This window comes from Chenopodium album, chromosome 6, assembly GCF_948465745.1.
Source record: "Chenopodium album chromosome 6, dcCheAlbu1.1, whole genome shotgun sequence".
Taxonomy (NCBI): domain Eukaryota; kingdom Viridiplantae; phylum Streptophyta; class Magnoliopsida; order Caryophyllales; family Amaranthaceae; genus Chenopodium; species Chenopodium album.
Genome location: NC_137839.1, coordinates 7341476 through 7366358, shown reverse-complemented (window position 1 = coordinate 7366358; position 24883 = coordinate 7341476). Strand labels below are relative to the sequence as shown.

The 24883-nt window shown below is 35.6% G+C and overlaps 1 protein-coding gene, 1 long non-coding RNA gene and 1 pseudogene across 4 annotated transcripts; 1 reads left to right on the top strand and 2 right to left on the bottom strand.

The window, feature by feature from the left end:
* Positions 1–215: 215 nt before the first annotated feature.
* LOC145634465 (large ribosomal subunit protein eL32z-like) lies at positions 216–9227 on the top strand (annotated as a pseudogene). The gene is made up of 3 exons (XR_014113418.1): positions 216–414; positions 8667–8855; positions 8954–9227. The product of XR_014113418.1 is annotated as a large ribosomal subunit protein eL32z-like (transcript).
* A 644-nt stretch (positions 9228–9871) lies between these two features.
* On the bottom strand, positions 9872–10478 carry LOC145634464 (uncharacterized). The gene is made up of 3 exons (XR_014113417.1): positions 10413–10478; positions 10173–10303; positions 9872–10003 (listed from the first exon to the last, which is right to left on the bottom strand). It is a non-coding gene; the product is annotated as an uncharacterized LOC145634464 (long non-coding RNA).
* A 9911-nt stretch (positions 10479–20389) lies between these two features.
* On the bottom strand, positions 20390–23573 carry LOC145634462 (uncharacterized). 2 transcript variants are annotated; one of them, XM_081685887.1, is made up of 7 exons: positions 23487–23573; positions 23280–23381; positions 22386–22690; positions 22088–22241; positions 21627–21759; positions 21310–21508; positions 20390–21091 (listed from the first exon to the last, which is right to left on the bottom strand). In XM_081685887.1, exons 1-7 carry the CDS (start codon positions 23561–23563, stop codon positions 20976–20978), a joined length of 1086 nt encoding a protein of 361 aa, XP_081542013.1. In that variant the 5' UTR covers positions 23564–23573; the 3' UTR covers positions 20390–20975. The 2 variants fall into 2 exon arrangements, with proteins under 2 accessions (XP_081542013.1, XP_081542014.1); XM_081685888.1 differs by having other exon boundaries at positions 21627–21756.
* Between the last annotated feature and the right edge of the window lie 1310 nt (positions 23574–24883).

Genomic DNA, 24883 nt, shown 5'->3' with positions numbered 1-24883 from the left:
GAACACCCCTACCTACAAGGCTACAACCTACATTAATAACTTTTGTTAAACATGCCATAAGCTTTAATTTCCTTATTTGGGCCTGTACCATATAGCTTTCCAAGTTTCAATCCTAAAATGGGCCTAAGTTAGCCCTCTTCTTTTTTGATACCACCGTTCACTGACTCAATTTCTAACAGTTTTTTCTTAATTGTAAGTCTCTTTCTTCGTCATTTTCATCAATTCACTTCATTTCCTAAGAATTTTGCAGTTAATTTTGTAAAATTTCTTTTTCATTTTGAAATTTATTCGAATTTGTTTTGTATATTTTTGTAGAAATCATCAATGGCGGTTCCTAAACTCGACAAGAAGATAGTGAAGAAGCGGGTGAAGCAATTTAAGAGGCCGCAAAGTGATCGTAAGATTTGCGTCAAGGTATAATTTCAGTGTGAATTTTGCAAAATATTATGCGAATTTATTTCTCAGATTTCTCCCTTTTTTCTTGCTTGATGCTTGTTTAGGTAGAAAATTTGGAAGTAAACGAAGATTTTGTTTGAATTTGATGTCAATTTTTATATGAATAGTGTAGTTTTCATGAATATAGTATAATTTTTTGGATGAATTTCATATGAACTGGAAGCTTAATTATTTGGACAAATGTTTTGAGTATTCGACAAATGAACTGGTTGTTTAATTTGGAATATGGAAATAGCTGGTTCTTTATTAATTGATTAGCATATTTTTTTTTTTGGTGATTAGAGAACCACAAGGGCGGGATAAGAATCGATCCCAGGACCTCCTGAATCGGGAGGGAAGCTCTAACCACTTGAGCTATCCCTCACTCTCATTGATTAGCATATGAGTTGTGATATGATGAGTGGCGCGTTATTAGGATTGATCAGAGGCATGTTCTTGACAAGTAGATAATCTTTAATACAAAGAGTATGATAAATTGAGACATGTATAAGTATAAGTATGATTCAGCCTTATGCTTATGATAGTTAGGTTTTTGATTTGATGAGTGGTGTGGTGTCGGGATCGAATTAGAGACATGTTGATAAGTAAATAATCTAAACACAAGGCATATATTGTATCTTTGTTTTGGCATACATATCATTATGTTCTTATACATTAACTTTGGGCTAGATTGCATTTTAAGTTCATGGTATTAGATTTTGTAATGTTGAGTTGCGAGATTTAATCTCTATATATTGGGTGCAATGACCAGATTGTCTGAATGTTCATGCCTAGTTCAATCACGTCTATATGTTTATGCCTAGTTTTGAGTACATGTGCATTGATATGCATAATACCAGGATTAATTTTTATTTTTTTGTGCAAATGCTGGCCTTGTGCTTGTTGAAGGTAATAGGTTTTATTCCTTATGTGTTATATGCCCATCTATCTGTATTCATGTATTGGTAACTGTTATACTACTAAGCAATAAAACAGAAATTACTTATCTCTTGATGCGTGAACCAAAGTGACAATAGCCGCGTCGTGGAAAACCACTGACCTAAAAGACGATTCCGCGCTACCTCCCGGTGCAGTAGACTAGAAGCGGTCGCCCTCCAGGATAAGCACGGCGCCGGAGTTTATGTGCACTCACAAACCTGACTGGAACTCAGAATACTTGCCCAGAAAACAAAACAGAAGAAACTCGTGTTTAGATAATTTTAGAGAGGAGAGATAACTGAATGTGTTGTGTATTTTTGACTGGAAAAAGCAACGAGTATATATAGGCAGAAGAAGGGAGACATGAAACGTAAAACGAGGTACGAATCTGGCTAAGAAAACGACCAGATTCATTCAACCAGTCAACAACGTAAGCAAGAAACAAGGAATTAATTAATCAGCTATAATCAAGGGATTAATGACTGACTTAATTCCGTAATCCCAACAGTCAGAAAAGAATATTCCCAACAAACAGAAAAGAATATTCCCAACAGACATAAAAAGAATATTTTGTTTAACAAGGAAAAAGAAATAAAATTCCTCCAAAAAGATAACAAGGACCCACGCCCGCGCATCGCATTCCCCAAGTCCCAAGTCCGGCCCGGCTCGGCTCGGCGCGCGCGCGCGCGCGTGTGTGTGTGGAGTAACACTTAACTCCCACTCACTCAACTAAGTAGTGTTAAGACACTACAATATAAAAACAAGGAAAAACCTTTCCCCCCAACCAATGTGGGATTTTCCCCTTTCATTTGTTTTTTTCTCTCTCTTGTTTTCCCCATCCCTCTTATTTTATATCAAGAACTTCCAACAATCCCCCACAGGTTCGAAGATATGAAAAAGAAAGGAAGGAAAAGATGAATTCTGGGCAAAACAAAACAATTGCATAAGTGTCAATGTCTCGCGACTTGAATTAACACATAGAGGACATCAAGCTATGATCCCTCACCTACCAAGTGACTTTCGTCTTGAACTTAATAGGGAGTTAGGAACCCGACACTTTGAGCCACACAATTGAACATGTATAATATTCTGAAATTCCGCGAATAAAGGTGACGCATTATACTGGCCATACGTCCAGCCTGGATGCTCATAGGTACTCTAGAGTATAAGCCCACGAAATACTCATAGGAAGCGGCCACACTTCCACACCTAAGTAGGTGAACTCCATCAAGTGTGAGCTACAACACACCTCCAAAAATATGGATATGGGTTCATTAAGAGCCATATGCTCAACCTCCTTCTCATTTGTAGCTAAGCACAACAAACATCTAGAGATGGTCCAATAAAAACAAAATGTGCTTCCGAATTATTATATAATGTTCCCCTTTGAACTCATGGTGAGTAGGAGTTCACTATTTCACAATTCATACAACGGGCTTTAGCCCCATCTCTTCCGATGTTTCCAAAACTAGTTTTTTACATAGGCCTTTAGTTAACGGATCCGCAATGTTCTTTTCGGACTTAACATAGTCCAGTGATATCACCCCTTCAGACAACAGATTTCTGACGGCTTTATGCCTTAGACGGATGTGTCTCTTTTTCCCATTATAGGCATGGTTGTGAGCAACAGCAATAGCAGCTTGCGAATCACAATGAAGTGCAACTGAAGGAGCTGGCTTCCCCCACAGCGGAATATCTGCAAGCATGTTCCTCAACCATTCTGCCTCATGACCTGCCAATTCAAGAGCAATAAACTCAGATTCCATAGTAGACATAGCAGTACAAGATTGCTTACAAGATTTCCAGGATACAGCTCCACCACCAAGGGTGAAGACATAGCCACTAGTAGAGTTAACTTCATCATTATCGGATACCCAGTTGGCATCACAAAAACCTTCCAAAACTCCAGGAAACTTGGAGTAGTGCAAACCCCAATCCGCAGTACCCTTAAGGTACCTAAGCAACCTCCTAAGAGCAATCCAATGATCACTGCTTGGGTTATGAGTGTACCTGCTCAACCTACTAACAGAATAAGCAATGTCAGGTCTAGTGTAGTTCATTAGAAACATAACACTACCAATAATTCGAGCATACTCAGACTGATTAACTGGATCACCATTATTTTTCTTTAGGTGGAAACTTGGGTCATATGGAGTCTTAACTGGATCGACATTAAATGAGTCAAACTTTTTAAGAAGCTTTTCAACATAGTGTGACTGATTAAGATAGATGCCTTTTGGAGTCCTTTTGATTTTTACTCCCAAAATCACATCTGCCTCACCCATGTCTTTCATTTCAAAATTCGAACTCAAAAACTGTTTTGTCTCATTTACTCGATCCAAGTCAGTCCCAAAAATCAACATATCATCCACATAAAGACAAATAATTACACAACCATGACTATCATGCTTAAAATAAGCACAAGAGTCACCTTCATTAACATGAAAACCATTACCAGTCATAGTCTTATCAAATTTGTCATGCCATTGCTTTGGAGCTTGTTTGAGCCCATACAATGACTTGACTAACTTACAAACCTTGTTCTCTTGGCCTGGAACAACAAACCCTTCAGGTTGGACCATATAAATCTCCTCATTCAAGTCACCATTCAAAAAAGCAGTTTTGACATCCATTTGATGAACAACAAGATCAAAAATGCAAGCAAGAGCAATTAAAGTCCTAATGGTTGCAATTTTAGTAACAGGGGAGTAGGTATCAAAATAATCAATGCCAAACTTTTGAGTAAAACCCCTTACCACTATCCTTGCCTTATACTTGTCTATGGATCCATCGGCCTTTAACTTTTTCCGAAAGATCCATTTACAAGTAATGGGCTTACAACCTCTAGGAAGTTCAACCAATTCCCAAGTGTTATTATTGAGAATTGATTGTAACTCACTATCAATTGCTTCTTTCTAAAAAACAGCATCAACTGACCTCATTGCCTCATCATAGGTTCTTGGATCATCTTCCAAAACAAAAATATGCACAAAATCATCATCAATTAAGGAAGATTAAGATAAACAGGAAGTAATAAAATCAGGACCAAAACTGTTTTCCTTTCTTGTCCTTTTGCTTCTCCTTGGCTCTAAAACAGAATCATCGTTAGTAATAGGAGCATTAGCAATAGGCAAACTAACAGAACTACTAGCATGCAATTCACTATCATTAGAAGAAGACATCTTCAAAGGAAAAATGTTCTCAAAGAACTCAGCATCTCTAGCTTCAATGATATGACCACCTGCATAAGAGTTGTTAGCACCTTTAACAAAAAAACGATAAGCTGCACTTTGATAAGCATAGCTAATAAAAATAGCATCAACAGTTTTGGGACCAATTTTATCCCTCTTGAAACTAGGTATGCCTACTTTTGCTAGGCACCCCCACACTTTCAAGTATTTCAGGTTTGGCACTCGACCTTTCCATATTTCGTATGGAGTCTTGTCAAGCTTCTTGTGAGGAACCCTGTTCAAAACATGACAAGCAGAAAGAATAGCCTCCCCCCACATGTTATTAGGAAGTCCAGAACTAATAAGCATAGAATTCATCATATTCTTTAAAGTTCTATTTTTCCTTTCAGCTATACCGTTTTGTTCGGGTGAATAGGGAGCCGTCGTCTCATGAACAATGCCAAGTTGCTCACAAAATGCCTTAAGAGTGTCAGGGCTGTACTCACCACCCCTGTCACTCCTAACCCTTTTAATCTTTTTGTCCAATTGGTTTTCTACCTCAGCTTTATATTTGAGGAACATTTCCTCGGCTTCGTCCTTAGACCTGAGAAGATAAACCATGCAAAAACGTGAACAATCATCAACAAAAGTAATATAATACTTTTTACCCCCTCTACTTTCGTGATTATTAAAATCACCTAAGTCACTATGAACAAGCTCTAGTACTTCAGTCTGTCTATCTACTGATTTAAATGGCTTCTTTGTAAATTTGGCTTCAACACAAACTTGACATTTTGAAAAATCCGTATTAGAAAAACTTGGAATCAAATTTAAGTGTTTAAGCCTTTTAACAGAATCAATATTAACGTGACCTAATCTAGCATGCCATAAATCCATAGACTCAGCAATATAAGCAGAAGAAGTACTAGCATTCTTATTCATAGTGTCAATCTTAACATCAAGAGTAAAAAGCCCCTTATTACAAAATCCCTTCCCCACAAATTCCCCATTGCGAGTAAGAACTAATCTATCAGAATCGAAAGAGAGCTTCAGTCCAGCTTTCATGAGTAAACTGCCAGAAATTAAATTCCTGCGCATTTCTGGAACATGCAAGACATTAGTCAGAGTAAGCAATTTTCCAGAAGTGAGAGTGAGAACGATCTTCCCTTTGCCTTGGATAGAAGCAGAAGCTGAGTTGCCCATGAAGACATTTTCACCTTCAACCTTGTCATAGGTAGTGAACATGTCCTTGTTGGCGCAGATGTGCCTGGTAGCTCCAGTGTCAACACAGCAGCATTACCTGTAAAGTTAGCTTCTAAAACAACAGCAACAATAACGTCAGAATCCTCAATAAGATTTGCTTGACTTTGCCCATTCTTCTTCTTGACCTTGCAATCTTTAGCCTTGTGACCAGTCAGACCACACTCAAAACAAGTACCCTTAAACTTGTACTTCTGAATCTTCCCTTTAGGCTTAAGGTTACTGTTTTTGGCTTTGGACTGGTTGTTTGATTTGGGTTCAACAAGGTTGGCTTTGGCAGAAGAAGAGGAAGGAAAAACAGAAGGGGTTTTGTCTTTGATACGGTTTTCCTCCTCGATTTTGAGGTGGGCAGCAAGTTCCTCTAAGGTTAGGTCTTTCTTTTTGTGCATGAGTTGGTTACGAAAATCCTTCCAAGAGGGAGGGAGTTTCTCAATCAGAACAATAGCAAGGGTAGTATCACAAATAGACAGACCTTCAGCAGCCATATTAATACAAACACTCTCGTAAGCATGAATCTGATCAATAATAGGCTTATCATCAACAACTTGAAAACTTAACCACTTACTAACACAATAACGTTTAGTACCAGCATCATCAGTTCCATATTTTTTCTCTAAAGCATCCCAAATAGCCTTAGCATGATAAAAACCCATATAAATATCCAACAGACTATTCGACATATAATGCAACAACATGCCCTTACAGGTTCTATCATCCTTAGCAAACTTAACATCACTTTCAGACAAATTATCCTTATCATCAGGTTCAACAATATCATCAAGAACATATGCAACATCAATTTGCTCCAAATAAAAACGCATCCTAACAGCCCAACGTTTATAATTCTTTCCATCTAGAGGTTCTAACTTAGACATATCAGGAATCAGAAACTTGGAAGCCATAATCGTCTTTTAGATTGTTATACTACTAAGCAATAAAACAGAAATTACTTATCTCTTGATGCGTGAACCAAAGTGACAATAGCCGCGTCGTGGAAAACCACTGACCTAAAAGACGATTCCGCGCTACCTCCCGGTGCAGTAGACTAGAAGCGGTCGCCCTCCAGGATAAGCACGGCGCCGGAGTTTATGTGCACTCACAAACCCGACTGGAACTCAGAATACTTGCCCAGAAAACAGAACAGAAGAAACTCGTGTTTAGATAATTTTAGAGAGGAGAGATAACTGAATGTGTTGTGTATTTTTGACTGGAAAAAGCAACGAGTATATATAGGCAGAAGAAGGGAGACATGAAACGTAAAACGAGGTACGAATCTGGCTAAGAAAACGACCAGATTCATTCAACCAGTCAACAACGTAAGCAAGAAACAAGGAATTAATTAATCAGCTATAATCAAGGGATTAATGACTGACTTAATTCCGTAATCCCAACAGTCAGAAAAGAATATTCCCAACAAACAGAAAAGAATATTCCCAACAGACATAAAAAGAATATTTTGTTTAACAAGGAAAAAGAAATAAAATTCCTCCAAAAAGATAACAAGGACCCACGCCCGCGCATCGCATTCCCCAAGTCCCAAGTCCGGCCCGGCTCGGCGCGCGCGCGCGCGCGTGTGTGTGTGGAGTAACACTTAACTCCCACTCACTCAACTAAGTAGTGTTAAGACACTACAATATAAAAACAAGGAAAAACCTTTCCCCCCAACCAATGTGGGATTTTCCCCTTTCATTTGTTTTTCTCTCTCTCTTGTTTTCCCCATCCCTCTTATTTTATATCAAGAACTTCCAACAGTAACTTCTCGTAGGACTGTCCTTCCAAGACTATAAATTTTGCAAATATACAAATAAAAAAAAAAACCTTTGCCATTTTACTCTGAGGTGGTTTCTTTGAACTTGTCTCATTAATCTAAATGGTTGTAACTTGCTGACTAACTGGCGTAGGCCAATCGTGTATGGTATATTTGTTCTGGCATTCATATTTGAAGTTTGCACCCCAGTATTTATTATTCAAGTGTGATCCGGCCTTACGTTTAGGATAAATTATTTTGATAGGATGAGTGGTGCGGTGTCGGAATTGGATTGGAGACATGTGGATAAGATGATAATCTAAACTCAAGGCATTTGTTATCTTTGTTCTGGCATTTCATATCTGAAATTTTTACCTCAGTATTTTTTTTATGTGATTCATCCTTAGTTGACGACTAAATTTGATTACTTTTCCCTTAAGTGAGCTCATTTTGGAATATTCTTATGTCTACCTGACTTTGTTATGTTCTTATATGAAGATGTAGGCGTAGATTGCAAATTTTAGCTCGTCGTATTAGAACTTTTAACAAACTGTAGTGTGGATTTGACTGAGGCCTGTTTGGTCGATTTGTTTTATAGTTTGTGGTCTAATATGTATTGTATGTCATTACATGGAAGTGTAAATCAAGTTATTATTTTAGCTTTAGCCTTTTACGTGCACAAGGCAGGATTTTGTGAACAGTAGTTTGATTTTTCCACCCAAGTGTCATGCCTCTGTTGTTCAATCTAATTGAAAGCAGTAAGCAGCAGTTCACATCAATGCACTTGCTGAGTTGCGAGATTTAACCTATATATATTGGGTGCAAGAACCAAATTGTCCAAATATTCTTGCCTAGTTCAAGCACGTCTAAATGTTTATGCCTAGTTTTGAGTACATTTGTTTATTTTGATATGCATATTGCCACGGTAGTAGGCTATATTCTTTATGTGTTATATGACCATCTACCAGTTACATGTATGAGTAATTCCTTGTAGGGCTGTGCTTCCATGACTGTTATTTTGCAAATTTATATATATGAAAAAAAAATCCTTCCTCCATTTTACACTGAATTGTTTTCTTCACATTTGTGTTGATCTAAATTGTTGTATCTTGCAGAGTAACTGGCGTAGACCAAAGGGGCAAAGGGTATTGATTCACGAGTGAGAAGAAAGTTTAAGGGAGTCACTCTTATGCCAAACATAGGTTACGGTTCAGACAAGAAGACTCGTCACTTCTTCCCAATGGCTTCAAGAAGTTTGTTGTCCACAACGTTAGTGATTTGGAGCTTCTTATGATGCACAACAGGTAACCGAGGCCCTTTAAATTCTTTGCTACCTTACACTGTTTTTTAACTTGTTCTTGTGTGTTTGCTGACTGATCATTGTTTTTCATTGCTTGTTCAGGACATACTGTGCTGAAGTTACGCACAACATTTCAACCAAGAAGCAAAAAACTATTGTGGAGCGTGCTGCTGAACTGGATATCATAGTTATTAACAATCTTGCGAGGTTGAGAAGCCAGGAGGATGAGTAAATCTGTTGGTGGCTTAGTTCTTGTATCAGTGTAAACTGTAACTGTGATTTGAAGCTTTGTTTTCTACCAGATGATCTAATCAATCTCTTTATTTGATTAGGTTATAATTTTCTTTCAATGAGTTGCATTGTGTTTTGAACTTGACCAGCATATGATTAAGAATTCCCCAGAACTGTGATTCTATGCGCTATCATTATATTCAATTTTCACAATGAATTTTGAAAGAAGTGCAGCACTGCTGTGTGCCTATATATTACACTTTGTGAGTAGATCAAGTACTAGAAGATTACTACATTAGTCAATACTAGTTAGAACTGGCTGTGATAGGTAAAACTAGAGTTGGCACACGAGTTATCAGATCCATACTGACTTATCTTTGCATCTAATCTGAAGGTTTCAATAAAGCGCTGGTCCCAGATATAATATTGGATTGATAAATGCAGCCTCGATCTGTCGATTCCTAGAATGTCAATTCCATCTTTCTTTTAGATTGCAATGCCCCTTTGCAGGAACTATTGTGACAATTCCAAATCGGTAATTAATGACTGATAGACATTTTCACAAACAAGCTGATGCAGATTAACAAGAAGAAAATACATCAGGCTTCGAGCAATGATAAGAAAACTAAGAGCAGTGCAGCTCCGTGGTGTTTATCCCAACAAGGATGAAAAAATCTTTTTACAATGTTAATATCCATTTACGATTACATACTTGTGATTAAACTCATGAAATGAAATTCAATCACTCAAAAACCGCTTTATCAAAGAAGATCCAATGACTAAAAATGCTTCGATTAAAGAAACACCATGACTAACCTATGCAAGATAGCCTGTCATCAGTAAAATCTGCAGTATCCTGACATAGCTTACATTTTCTTGGCTGAGGATTTGTCTCTCTAAAGAAAAGAGGTCAAGTGCCAGCTGAATAAAAATAACAGAAGCCTTCTTCAGAAACTAGAGGCTAAATTATGTAATCTCATATAGATATTATGTAATCTCATATAGATAGATTACATAATAAACATGAAGACAATTTTTTGTCGAAATTAGGAATCATCACAAGGTGCAGATCCCAAAGTAGAAGGCCTACCTTGAGAGAGCCTCATCTGGGTCAACTCAAGAAGTGACAGGCTTTTTCTCAGCCGCGAACCCAATGGACTAGGTGCCTCTACTGGATTGTATTGTGAAGATGGAAGGAAATGTATCATTTCCAGAACAGAACTGCATACAATGTTGAACAGAAATATTAAACAGACTACTTAGCAAGAATTAATAAACAATCCTTGAAAGCACTCAATTATACAATTATTTATGTACATGGTACACCAACCTCCTGCTCAATGGTAAAGAGTTTAAATGAATATGTTCTCACCAAGACCAATTTACATCCCAAAATATGTATAATCTAGGACATCTTTAAACATCTTTTGTATTATAACACTTCTTATAGATTGTTTCCCGTGGCCCATGGTTCTTTCGATAGCAGCCTCTCCGCAAGCATAGTCTAAAGAGGGCCATGCATACATGTGGACAGAGCTTGCAAACAGATTGATCCATATTGGTTTATCAGTGGCGGATCTTTGCCGAAAATATTATAGGGGCCAGGATTTAAATATTTTTTTTTTCTTGTTCAAAACTGATCACTATACTCCAATATTTTACTTCTTGTTCAAAACTGTTCACTTAATATAGGCTATTTAAGTTCATTAACTAATTAATTATAACAATTTACGAGGGGCCTGACCCCGAATGATCCCGGTGAAAGGTCCCCCTCTAGGTTTATGGTTGTGGCTTTTACTGCTCATCTTAAAGTGGCCACTATTGCTGATACTTATATATACATTTAGTATTACAGTACTGTCTAGTAATAAATAATGCAAATTTCGTGACAGTTAAATACCATGTATAAGCCCTCAAACTAAAGCAAGAGTCTTTTGTATAGCACATTGTAGTGATGTCATATATATATACCTCAGCAATTGTATTATTGTTCACATCGAAGTGTTGAGTTGCAACGATTCTAGTAGTCTTAATCCAAATCAAAAGGAAAGCCACCGTGCGACGTTCAACTCTAAACTTAAAAGCCCATAGGCTATTATATTGACTTGAAATTGAAGAAAACTTTTTACCAATGTCACTATACAAATATCTAAACATGAAATAAAATTGTTTATAATTACGTATATAATTATCCCAAAACGCTGAAATGAACTAACAACAATAACCAGCAAGAGTAGGAAAAACAATGAGAAAAATACCTTCACTGCCTTGATTTAAAGTATTTGGAATAGGTCATTGGAGTGCAATGTCGTATTTCGAATCTCGAGCCCAATTGAACTTTCTTAGTTTTATGTAATTTGTTATTTTATAAATAACTTCTTGTAATTTGATAATGTATAAATAATTTCAATGTTGTTTGTTTAGTTTTATTTTAACAATTATACTGATGGATTATACAAGCTTAAAGTTCCCAGCGTAATCAACCTCCCCGACTAGTTCTTCAAGAATGGCGTTTAGATGTGATGTTTTTATGGAGCCCGGTAAGACGCTAATGAAAAGATTTTCGTATAAAAGTGCAACGCTCAATGCCATGTTTTGTTTTTTGGATTGTTTTTTCTCTCTCTAAGTTCTCACCATAAAATTTGAAAAAAATAGTGTACGGATTTTCTTCGAAATGGAGTGAAAATTGGGTGTGTCTGTTGTAACTCTTGTACTAATATACTTGAAAAGGAAAAAAAATGAATACTGATTTTTCAACAGATTCGCCTCCACTTTCTTTTGTACTCTAAGTCATCACAGCACAGTAGCCTAGTGCATTGAAATTTTACTTTTTTCTATCAATTTGTCTTATTTATCAAAACACACTATTTTTTTTTTTTTTTACAATTTTTTAGTATTCCAAACTATCCCGGTTACCTTTTATTACATTTACTAGGGTAGCCAACGCGTGCGTTGCGCGCGGAATGGCTAGCCTTTGCAACTTAATTTTACATGTCTTGTATTTGCACTTCACATGGAGGAATAAAAGACCGGTAAAAGGAATATATTTCTATTGCTTAGACATTGTTTTTTTGTAGTCCTCCTAAGTTGAATGTTACGTGTGAAATATCTCGTATATTGAAAAAAAAAATCTTTATTTTTTTTTATTTGTATATGGTGATTCTTTTAATTGGAATACTACGTAAAGTTACAGTAGAATATAATGCTTAGGCTTTTCAATGATAATGCAGAAAAGGAACAAATGTTAGAATTGTTGTTTGTTTATTTTTGCAGTGTTGATATTAGCATTACTTAATTGTGGTGGTACAATACGAAATAGAGAAAGAATCATCAATGATGAAACCGAAACGACCAGCTCCTAATCCACCACAGAGGCTAACAATATTAATCAATAAGTTCATTTCATCCATCACATAGGCTAACGATATTAATCAATGAGTTCATTTCTAATTTAAAAGTACAATCCTTCTAGATGAAACCGAAACAACCATTTCCTAAAGCAGTCATCCATATATATATATATATATATATATATATATATATATATATATATATATATATATATATATATATATATATATAAAGATAGTGTGGAGAGAGAAAGTTAAAGGCTTTCAACAAATGGAGTCATGGAGAGGAGGAGAGAAAGCTCAAATGTGTAAAGAAATATAAACGGGTAAGAACAATTTGAAGTTGGACTGTTGGAGTACAAAATTACAAATAGGGGTACAAAGGTAAACCACATTTTGAAGGATAAATAGGGGTACAAAGGTAAAATAACATTTTAAAGGGTATAAAAGTCCGTGCACTATTCATAAGAGCAACTTTCTACTTTTTATAAGGTAGGGAAATCAATTAAATTCCCTAAATTAAAATTATGTGTCGGTCAAATTATAACCTACTTCGTATCAATCAATGAATTTATCAATCAAGTCTTAATCCCATATTAAAGTGTTACATTTTGTCGGTTAAATTGTAACACTTTTTAAAAAAAATAGAGAGACTAAACTATGAAGTACTTTTAGTTTGATAACTGTATACCAAGTATTATATTTTTTTTTATTTTTTTTTTGTGAATAAATATTATATTCCATATTTAATACTTCGTAGCATAAATGTTAAATTCATACGAAGAATAGATTTAATAAACATTAACAAGTTATGTTGAATCTACACTACTAAAAATTGTCCCTCTAGGTTTTCTCCTTGGAGGGTTTTTTTTTTTTTTTTTGTTCCCTCTAGGGTTTCTCCCTTGGGAGGGTTTTCCTAGCCTCCATTGCTAGGTTTTTTCAATTCTTTTGAAGGTTTTCCTTCACTCCTCTCCATTTTCTCTTCATCTCTACAATCTCTTTTCCTCTTGATCTCAGTTGTGAACCTTTGTAGGGGCCTCTACTGGTGTTCTTGCCGGTGGTAAGCCCCAAAAACCTTTAAATTGCTTTCAATAAACAAATCTCATCCTTGAGATGATGATTTTTCTCTTGAGTTTATTTTCTTTTTATGTTTCTATGGTAAGAGTTGAAGAACTAGGGTTTCATATTGTCTACAAGAATTCGGAGGACCACATGAATATTTTCACTGGATTTCAAGCCAAATCAGTGCGAACTCACAGATTGTATTGCTTCAGATGAAATTTTTTATAAAGGCGATTGTTAATCAATTCTACGATGTATTTAGTTTTAAGGTGTGTACTTGTGCTGGAATTCTTGATTTCTTAAGAATTATATGTAAATGTCGTTTGATATTTTATTAATGAAATTCCTTTTTCTTCTTGTCAAAAAAACAATAAACATTAACAAGTCAGGATAAAATAAGAGTTAAATTAATTAGTATAAGCAATTAAGGTACAACAAGATTTATTAAGATTTATATGTATAACATAATAGACCTGGTCTACAATAACTTATTGTAGACCCAACCTTCTTGTATACCATACGAATGTGATTATACGAGATGTAATTATATTACTACAAAAGTGATTATATCATTTTGAAACTGTTATGTAAATGTATAACTCAAAAAGTGAATTTATCATTATAAAAAGTATCAAATAGTAAATTACATTATTCAAAACATGATTTTTAAATTTTATCATCCTAAAGATAATTATATAATCTCGTTAAATGGTTTAATATGAGATTATATAATTCAAATTATGACTCACAAAAAGATAATTATATCATCTAAAAAAATGATTATATCATCCAGAATGTGATTATATTATTTGAAAGCGTCAAATTTTAGATCTACAATAATTTATTGTAGACCGGGTCCATACAAGATCAATTGTAAGATTTAATAAGATAAGGTAATAATGATATAAAGATTCATGAGTGATGACTGAGTGAGTTCATAAAAATAAAATAAAGGATAATAGGTTCAATAAAGGTAATTAAGTTCATCTCTTAAAAAAAAAAAACAAAAAACAAAAAAAAAATGTTCTGATTTACTGAATTGAGCTAGAACTGAGCCGAGCTGAAATGAATTGTTTATAAGAGAAGGAAATAACAAATCGTACTGAAATTAGACTAAAGAGAGCAGACCCTAAATTCCACACATCCATTTTAACACCAAACTCTCTCCTCTCATACCAGCTATAAATCAATTAAAACGGTTAGTTAGATTGTGTGTGCTTAAACACGTGAATTTTAATTCAGTCATATTACATTATTTGTTAAATGTTATCCGATTAGTTATGAACTTAATTACCTTTTTTTTTTTTTTTTTAGGAGATGAAGTCAATCTAATACGGAGTATCATATCATATAACTAATATATAAAGCTAAACTTTTAGCCAGGTCACGAGACAGCGACACTCGACGTTTCAATTTTTCGCCAAGTGTCGTCCCACGTTGGATAGATTTAAATAGACTTCATAAGATATAATTTTAGAATAAAACTGTTGATTTAGAGTTTTATTTTCGATAAAATACCAATATTTCAGACGTACAAATTGAATTATAATTTTATACAAAAAAATTATTAGATTATAATTCTAAAAAATTATCATATAAATTTACTTTTTTGCATCATAATATTTTTTGGAACGAATGAAGTAGTTCAAAGCGCAAATCATTCATTTATAATATGTACTAATCGGTTAAAATAACATATATATACTTCACAATCTAATAGAATTTTATTACTATATAGACCTGTTAGGTCTGGTCATGAGTTAACTCGAACTATAAATTTATCTTAAAATTCAATAAACAACCCGGGCATCGCCAGGGTACAAAACTAGTAACTAATATATAAAGCTAAACTTTTAACCAGTCCACGACATTGCGACACTTGGCGTTCTAACTTTTCGCCAAGTGTAGCGCCATGTTGGATATATTTAGATAGATTTCATAGAATAAAAAAATTAGTTTAAAATTCTATTTTCAATTAAATTTGGATAGAATTTTAGGATAAAATTGTTAGTTGAGAGTTTTATTTTCGATAAAATAAAATTTGAGTGTCGCGCTACGTTGGATAGATTTAAATAGATTTCATAAACAACCCAGGCATCGCACAGGGCACAAAACTAGCATATATTTAAAGGGGAGTTTTTCCCCGAGTTTTTAGAGAGCCACGTAGGATTTAATTTTCTTAGCGCGCCATGTATGATTATAAATTTAAGTGGTAATCAATTAAATAAGAGATTATTAACTTCTTTTACAATTAAATAATTCAAATGTCACGTAAGAAAAATTGACGAATGAGATTTTAAAGTCTAAATGAATTAAATACAAAATATTATCTTTTGAGATTAGGAATTTTATATATTTTAAAACTAATATAATAACAATTTTAATCACATAAATATGAAAAAAAAAAAATACTAACAAACCGTGCATCGCACGGGCTTCATCTAGAAGTAATTTGTAGAAGATTACAGGAGAAATTTGGAGAAAGGGAGGAGTGAAAAATCAATTAGCGAAATGGATAGATGTCACAAAAAAAAAAAAAAAAAAAAAAAAAAAAAAAAAAAAGAAGAAGAAAGAATAGGCATGTATTAAGAAGAGGCCAGGAATATTTTTTTTATTTATTTTTTCTTATTTTCATATCAATACTCAGTAATATTTTCCCACAATAGGTCATTTTGTATTGTATTTATAACTTATGAAAATTTAAGGTTAGGTTTAGGTGATTTACGAGAAAGCTTTTCTTAATTCAATAGAATAGGAAGTTTAATTAATTTGTTTCCCTAAAAGGCTAAAATCCTAAGCTTGGTCCGAAAATAATTTTTTACTTATAAATTCCAAAAATAATTAAAAAAAACGAAACAAAATCTTCTAATTTGGGTTCGTTTGGCATTGTTGCGGTTTTCAGTTTTTTGGTTTTTTGTATTTTAAAAGTGTATGATATATGTCATATAATGAAAAAAAAATTAGTCAAACTTATTAAAATCATGCTAATTTTGAAAACTGACAACAAAAAAGTGAAAACACCTTTTTCTTGTTTCCTGTTTTTGGTTTTTTGCTTTTTAAATAACTAAAAACTGAAAACAAAAAAAATGTCAAACAAGCCCTTAGATAATTGATAATAGGAAATTTTTTCAAAAACTACCTATTATATTCAAGAATTTGAGAGAAACTACCTATTAAAAAAATGTTGTAATTGACTACCTAAATTTTGAAAAATGTTGTAATTTACTACATGTTGCCCGATTTTGTAGTTCACAAAGTTTGACCATATTTCTCCGGCGTTGACTTAGTCACGTGCTACTCACGTGAGACTTAATGAACATTTAGGCGATTTTTTTAGCCAATCGCTTTCTCTGTAGTGTTCCATTGAGGTAATTGTTCTTTAATTTAGTTTAGTGTAATATTATCCATGCTTCCACAATAGCTTAGTAACTCGTCCTCCACGGGACACGGCCACTGCTGCTATAACACAGCTAAACAATACTAATAAAGGAACGACAAACCAGCTCTATACTCAATTCACAACTCATCACAAATCCCACCATACACAAAGTCCAGCAAATGATCCATTGCTCTTAAGAGGGGTAAATGAACTTTTCACAATCACTTAACCATTGCATCAATCTTCACACTTGATACCCCGAGTTCTTAATTCCCGGCCGATGAAGTAACCCGGACCAAGAGGATGATGAATATTGGCTGTGCAATAGCAGCAGCCTCGAAGATTGGCTTCATCTGAAAGATAATGATAGTAAGAAAGCAACACAGAATGAGTCCCTTGGATATAAATAAAGGAGCATAGTCAAGAGAATGATTTCCTTTATTCAATCTCCAACCAATTTCCTTACTTGGAAAGCTTTTACAATATTTAATTCTTGGGATATTCTACATGGTGGCCTCATGGTTTCCATTTTTCTACGTGGAAGACGAAGTTTTTTCCAACTCTCTAATAAAGTGGCCCCAAGGTTTTGAAGTATTATGCATAGTGCCCATTTTTTAATTTTTTGGCTAACTTTTTTAGCTTTTGGTTAGCCATAAGTAAAAATAAAATAAAAAAAAAATATTTAAAAAGAAAAAAAATAAAGAAAACCACCAATAACCACCAGCCAGCCACCCACGGTAGCCGGCGCGCCTAACCCCCTTCCCCACTGCCCCCCAACGCCGGCGCGCCTAACCCCCTTCCTCGACGGCGCCGGCGTGAATCGAAAACCCTACTCCCTCGGCGTCAGCCAGCCACCCCGACTTCCCTACCTTCCCCTTCCCTAACCAATCTCATAACCCCAACCCCCACCAATCAAAAACCCCTAAAAGAAGCCGAAAAAGTCCGACTGCCCCTCCTCACACACACGAAACCCTAGCGTTGACCTTTTAGAGGTGTGGGGGAGGGGTGGCCGAACTTTTCTGGCCAATTTTTGGGGTTTTCGAAGGGTGGAGGTTGGGACTTTGGATTACGGCCGGTTTGGCCTGTTTATGGTCATCGGGTTACGGTGGTTGGGGAAGGGAGGGTGGTCGAGGTGGCGCCGGCAGTGGGGTTTGGCTAGAGGCTAGGTGGGTGGGGGTTGGGGTTGTGGATGGTGGACGTGGTGGTGGGAGGGTGGTCGTGGGTTTGGGTTTTTTTTTTTAATTTCCTTTTTTTTATTATTTTAAAATATAATTTAATTATTTTTTAATAAAAAAAAAAAAAAAACAAAGGCTAACCATTTTAATTGTAAAGGTTAGCCAAAAACCTAAAAAATGGACACTATGCATAATACTTCAAAACCTTGGGGCCACTTTAGAGAGTTGGAAAAAACTTCGTCTTCCACGTAGAAAAATGGAAACCATGAGGCCACCATGTAGAATTTCCCCTAATTCTTTCTCTCACCTAGTGGACCCAACATATACTCTTTCTCCGAGGCCTTCCAAAGGGAGGTTTGATAGGTACCTGGACATACATATCAAGGGGCATAAGAGACATTTCGCATGAAATTTACCCATCTCTCTCCTCCTTTCTTTCTCTCACCCCCATGTGCTGAATTTAAGTGTACCACTGGGTGATTAATAGTATCACTAGATGATCAAATAGTATCATTGAACATTCAGTGGTACTATATATTCATTCAATGGTACTGTATATTCATTCAGTGGTACTAACTACATATAGAAATAGTATCACTACATAGTCAATGATATTATATAAGCTTTCAGTGGTACATTTAAAACTGATCCTACGTGCCCATCTCTCTCCTCCTTTTCTCCCACCCCCACGTGCTTTACAATACTTTTCAATATTTTAATGTTTGATATGTATTTGCACATACATATCAAACCTACATTAGTACTTCCTCCTCTTTCTCCTCTAATTCTCTCCACTACTTTTGTTTTTTTACATTTTTTTATTCTTCCACCAACCCCACTACCTCCATATTTTTATTACTTTCTCCAATTTCTCCTAAAACTCCGCGCATGGAGAAATGGAGCAAGTATTTAAAAACGGAGGGAGTAAAATTTAGCTCTAGAATATCTAAACATCAATGAAAAAGAACATCTTTACACATAAGAATTAATACAACACATTACAATTTCGTTTGGTTCACGACACAGCTACTCTTAGTTTGGTTCACGCAGCAAGAAATAAGTAATTTATGTTTTATTGCTTATTGAAATTGATTGATGTCAAAAATAAAAATAAAAATAAAAAACAAAAAACAAAAAAAACAAAAAACAAAATAAAAATAAAAAAAATAAAAAAAAAAATAGGCTTGGATTTAGAAGAGTTCAGGATTTTTTTTTTCTTCTTATTAGTTGAGCCATTGCGCGCAATAGCCCAATTATCAAAAACTGGATGGAGATAAATAGGGATGTCAGTGGGGCGGGTCAAGTAGGAGACCCGCCCCATCCCCGCCTCAATGGGGCAGGGATGGTTCTCGATTTGGCGGGTGGTGGGGCGGGGATGAGAATAAAAACCATACCCGCCATGGGTGATGGGGCGGGGGTGGATTTTAAGTTGTACCCGCCCCATCCCCACTTCATACCCACATCTATATATCTTTTTAAAGCAAAATTACATACTTTTATTCTATTTATAAAATAATTATATGAAATACAATATTAATTATAATACTTTGTACGACACTTATATTATAACACAAAAATGTGTATAGAATGCTTTATTTTATAATTCGTATTAATTATGTAAGATTGTGTGTTTGAGATACGGATATTAGGTGGATCTTGGGTGGGGATTAGGCAGGTCTTTGGTGGGGATTAGGTGGGGATGAATATCCAAGTGGGGGGTGGGGCGGGGATGGTTTTGGAGTTGTACCCGGTGGGGCGAGGATAGGGATGAAAATTGGACCCGCCGCGGGGATGGGGATGATAATATTAGGTGGGAATGGAGATGGGAAGGCCAACATCCGCCCCACCCCGCCCCGCCCCATTGACATCCCTAGAGATAAACTCGAGGTTTAACAGATATGTTATAAGCTAGGAAAATAAATATATTAGTGTAATGTGCTCTCCATAAGTACTAATTGTAATGTGCTCTCCATATGATTTTTTTTCACCCACTTCTTTAACCTTGGTGTTGCTATTAATATATACAAGTAACTTCTTGTATGTACTTATTTTATTTTAATAGTCAAAATAGTCTTGTAAAATAAATTCAAAATAGTAAACTGCAAATATATGTACTTAAATTGATGCAACTAATAACTTAAAAAGGATATTCAATTATTTAATTTGTACAACAAAAAGATTTTAATATGACAATTAATTTTGGTCGAAAACAATAATGTAGTTTTTAGACACATCACAGCAAACACAGGAAGGAAGGAAGCAGCAACCCCCAACAGAAAGTGCAAAAAGAACAAGATTTAAACCACAAACATAAACATACTTACAAAGGACAAACGAAAAGGAAGCGATATAAGGTTTTTTTTTTAAAAAAAATAAAAAAAAAATTTAAAGCCACAAGGCAATTAATTACTTCGTATTATTGAAGGATAAGCAGTAGTCTGCTGCAAGTCCTGCAATTACATCAGATGTGCTACCTCATTAGCCTCTCTAAATACATGAAAAAACTTAACAGAACAAAAGCTAAATTCTAAAGTGTATTTCTCCAAGGATAACCCCCAAGTATGAGCTATCCATTGCTCTTGATTTTAGCTTGCTTACAATGTCAAGACATTTGCTCTCGACAATGATTTCCTCCACATCACATTGTAAAGCTAACCATGCTGATTTCGCTTGTGAGTAGCTTTGGCATTGGATTTAAGAACACCGCTGGAATCACCTTTCAATGAAGCTTCCATGGATCTAGTACAACCATACAGTTTTTTATGCCGACAGATGAGCACTGTAAATAGTGAAAAGACAAAGGAACGACAACCCAGCTCTATACTCAACTTCACAACTCACAAGTCCCACCATACACAAAGTCCAGCAAATGATCCATTGCTCTTAAGAGGGGTGAATGAACTTTTCACAATCACTTAACAATTGCATCAATCTTCACACTCGAAACTCAGAGTTCCTAATTCCCGGCCAATGATGTAACCCGGACCAAGAGGATGATGAATATTGGCTGTGCAATAACAGCAGCCTCGAAGATTGGCTTCATCTGCAGGATAATGATAGTAAGAAAGCAACACAGAATGAGTCCCTTGGATATAAAGGAGCATAGTCAAGAGAATGATTTCCTTTATTCAATCTCCAACCAATGACCAATAAAATAATACTCAGAACTAAGAAGTAATACAAAAACTAAGCAGTACCATCAGACAAAGAAAAATCATACTTTCCAACATCCAATTACATAACTGTGTACTCAATGTATACCTGGTAAGTGATTAGACGGCCCCAAGCATTTGCAAAAGTCAACCAGGAAAAAATAGCCACAACAAATTACTTCAGCAAAAAAAGTCTTCACTTCAACACCAGGCTCCTCTTTAGCCTCAAAGTTCATATGCATGAGAAAGCCTATACTAGTGTTTACTACTTTAAAGCCACTAATCTTCACAAGCTCAAAGTTTGAACCCTGAAAAATTCATAACAAGTGAACCAAAAAGGAAGCAGAAATAACCACGTGATAGGGAAAGAAGGCAATACAGCAAATGGTAATACTTTTTCAGGAATCAATCGGACCAAAATCATACCTGTTCTTTATTAAACAAGCGCAAGGCTACAGATGCACGTCTATCGTCTGAGCAATCACAAGTTTCACCCACGTACTCAAGTCCGGTATCTGAGAACTTAAGAGAAAGGTCTACATCCTTTTTGTTCTTTCTTCTAGGAAATTTTGAAATTGAAAATAAAAATCAATCAGGACATGAGCCAGTAACACTTGGAAAATAATTAAGAAAATGCCTGATCCCATATAATAAAAGTCTATCAACTTTATCCCCACTTGCTAATAGACTAATTGAGCAGTGAATTTCAACTCAGATCAAGTGGGTGCTATTTAAAAAATCTTACCTCCTAACTGTTGGACAAAATAAAATCAAAACTCTTATGGACAACAGTAATATAATAAGCAGAACACAAATGATTGAGCTATATGAAGCTGTAAGGAAGGGCAATAAAAAAAACTGCAAGATAACGACAAAAGAACAAACACCTCCGTATTCTCCAAAGGTAATCATGGACCTCATCGATTTTGGAACACAAGGTCTTCCAATGATCTTCCCCGCCATTTCGAAAGAGCATAGAGTATTCAGGATGGTGGATGTTTTGAGGATAACAACAGAGGCAACCACGAGTATCAGCTTTCTCTGCCAGAAGTATAAGCAAAAAGGCAAAAAGGATCATCATAATGGTAATCAGAGTGCAGAAAACTGATACTACTACACACTAAACAAAATCATCCACATCAATCAAGACATGTCAGCAATAATCGAGTTTAAAAAGCATGTAACCTGGTAGTAAGTTGCTTGGCCCCATGCAGACGACATGGTCAACACGGACATCATTGATTTTAGTTTCTGTGAGCTCGGTAAAAAAGGTTTGGACATCGGATACACCCTTTATCTTAACCTTGAAGTTAAAATGCAAAATACGGCTGCCTGATGAAAGATATCCTATGCCAACAGGGCCAGTCTCCACAAGCTCATAGTCTGATGGATTGTCCTTACGGCTGTTTATAGCTATGATTGTATAGCTCTCCCAGCAGGCAGCAGATCTCGAGTCAATATCTTTGTCTTCAGGATCGGACATTATGACACTGGCCATAGTTAAAACAAACGAATTACAGAAGTTGAAACTTAAAACAGGTAAGGAACAAGCAAGAGCAATTACAAATCACTGGTAATAGTAGTGGTTACACCAAGTCCGAGAGGTTGTTATATACACCCATGAGTATTTAGCAAAAACTAACCTTAAGTTAGTTGGGTGTACGGTACACGTACACCCGGGTGTATATAACAAATTCTAGCCAAGTCCATCCATTAATTATATAGCCAGCAAACCATCCTTATGGTTGTTGACTAATCAGACAATTCAACCAAACAGTAAAGAACATGATCAGAAAAGTATCTATATACTTGGTATATAATATACTCAGCTCTAAATTGGACTTTCAACCCATTATATATACTACCTCCGTTACAGGTTATGTGCAACGATTAGACATTTTCCCTCTCTGCTTTATGTCAAATCGTTGCACATAACATGTAACGGCTACTCAAGCTAATAAATCATACTAGTATTACTACTCATAAAAATCATATAAAGTACAACCCAACACTGAAATCAAACAATCTAATGAATTAATTAATTAATGTATCAAATCAAAAAAACTGTAATTGAATTACCGAAAATCCTTGCTTATACGCACAGTAGCTGGTGGCGAATTGCAATCATCTTTGGTCAACTTGAACGTCTTTCGGCTTTGAACGTTAAATTGATTGAGAACACTGTAGCACGGCAAATTCAACGTAAGAAAGATGAAACCCTTGATTGATTAATGAATTGGAGAATAACCCTAACAATAAAAATCTAATCTTGATAGAATTTAATACCTGGAATTCTCCCAATTAATTTGGGTTTTACGAGGAGCAGTGCTTCTACGGCTTCTCTTTCCCTTTGTCGTTATCATCTTTCTTTCTCTCTCCAGATTTCTTTAACGCCGATGGAATTTCATATTTATATCCTACCAGATATGTCAAAAGACAAAAATACCCCTAATAATAATATGCGGTGATTTTTGAGGGTGACGGGGTTATTTTTAAGGGGCGTGGTTTGGGGGTTAGAGTGATTTCCTTGCGGGTGGGGACTCAAAGTAGAAGGAAAATAGGGTAATGAGAAGGGTAAAGGGAATGATTAAATTTTTCAACAAGCATTATCAAAGGGATTTAAGGTAGTTGATTGTCTTTCCCAAACGGTCCCTGATTATTCTACAACGATTCCCTACTTTTTAAAAAGTAGAAAATAACTCTTAGGAATAGTGTGCTACCAACTATTTTTTTTGATGGAAAAGGGCAATCATTAAGTTAAGTTAAAAGAGTTTTGGCTTCCTATTGGAGAGCCCAAAATTACAGACTGTGGGTTACATTCAGTACCAATGTTTGCAAGGTCATCATCTAAAGCCTTAATACATATTTGCGGAGGAATTGATATATTACATAATTGGTTCAAAACATTTAGAGTTCCTCTAGCATCCTTTGCTAATATGTCTGCCACAGAATTTCTGCCCCTTTCTCCATAATATAGCTTCACCTCACTTAGTTCTTGTAGTAGCTGCCTGCATTCATTTAATCTTGGGGTTAGAAAGCAATAGTTGCATTCATTTATATCCTGCACAACGAATTTACAGTCAGACTCAATTTGGCATCTGATCCATCCTTTATTTGTTATCCATGATAATGCAAGATATATGACCTTTATTTCAGCTTCTTCTGCAGTAGCTGTATAACCTCTCCACTGAAAGCCTTCTATCCAGTTGCCTTGAGCATCTCTGCACACACCTGCACATCCAGCCTGTTTGGAGCTAGGAATGAAGGCAGCATCAACATTGATCTTGAGATACAGGTGAGGAGGAGGGACCCAGTGCGTTGGAGTGTGCTCTAATCTAGCTGTGCTGGTTTTTGTATAAACCCATTCAGCTGCAGCCCACAAGCACTGAGTTTTAGATTTTTGAAGAGGGGTGTTTTTTTTTTAGAAGATCCAGTTGTTCCTTCTTTTCCAAATCTGCCAAAGAGAGAAACAAAAAATGGTGTTCCAGGGAATATTGTTATGGATGGGGGTTGTGTTTTTGAGATTTCTCTGAAGCCAAGCTTGGAAGGGTTCATGAGGGATAGACAGAAGAGAGTGAGGTGGATTAATTTCAGACCAGAACTCAGAAGCTCTGCTGCAGACAAGGAAGATATGAGATGCATTTTCTATTGAGTTTGGGCCGAAAGTGCAAGAGTTAGAAGGG

Coding starts and splice junctions, on each gene's coding strand:
- LOC145634462 (XM_081685887.1), bottom strand. CDS start 23,563: ATGATAACGACAAAGGGAAAGAGAAGCCGTAGAAGCACTGCTCCTCGT. Junction 23,382..23,486: donor ATTAATTGGGAGAATTCCAG/GTATTAAATTCT, acceptor GCCGTGCTACAG/TGTTCTCAATCAATTTAACG. Junction 21,092..21,309: donor GCCGTCTAATCACTTACCAG/GTATACATTGAG, acceptor ATTATCCTGCAG/ATGAAGCCAATCTTCGAGGC.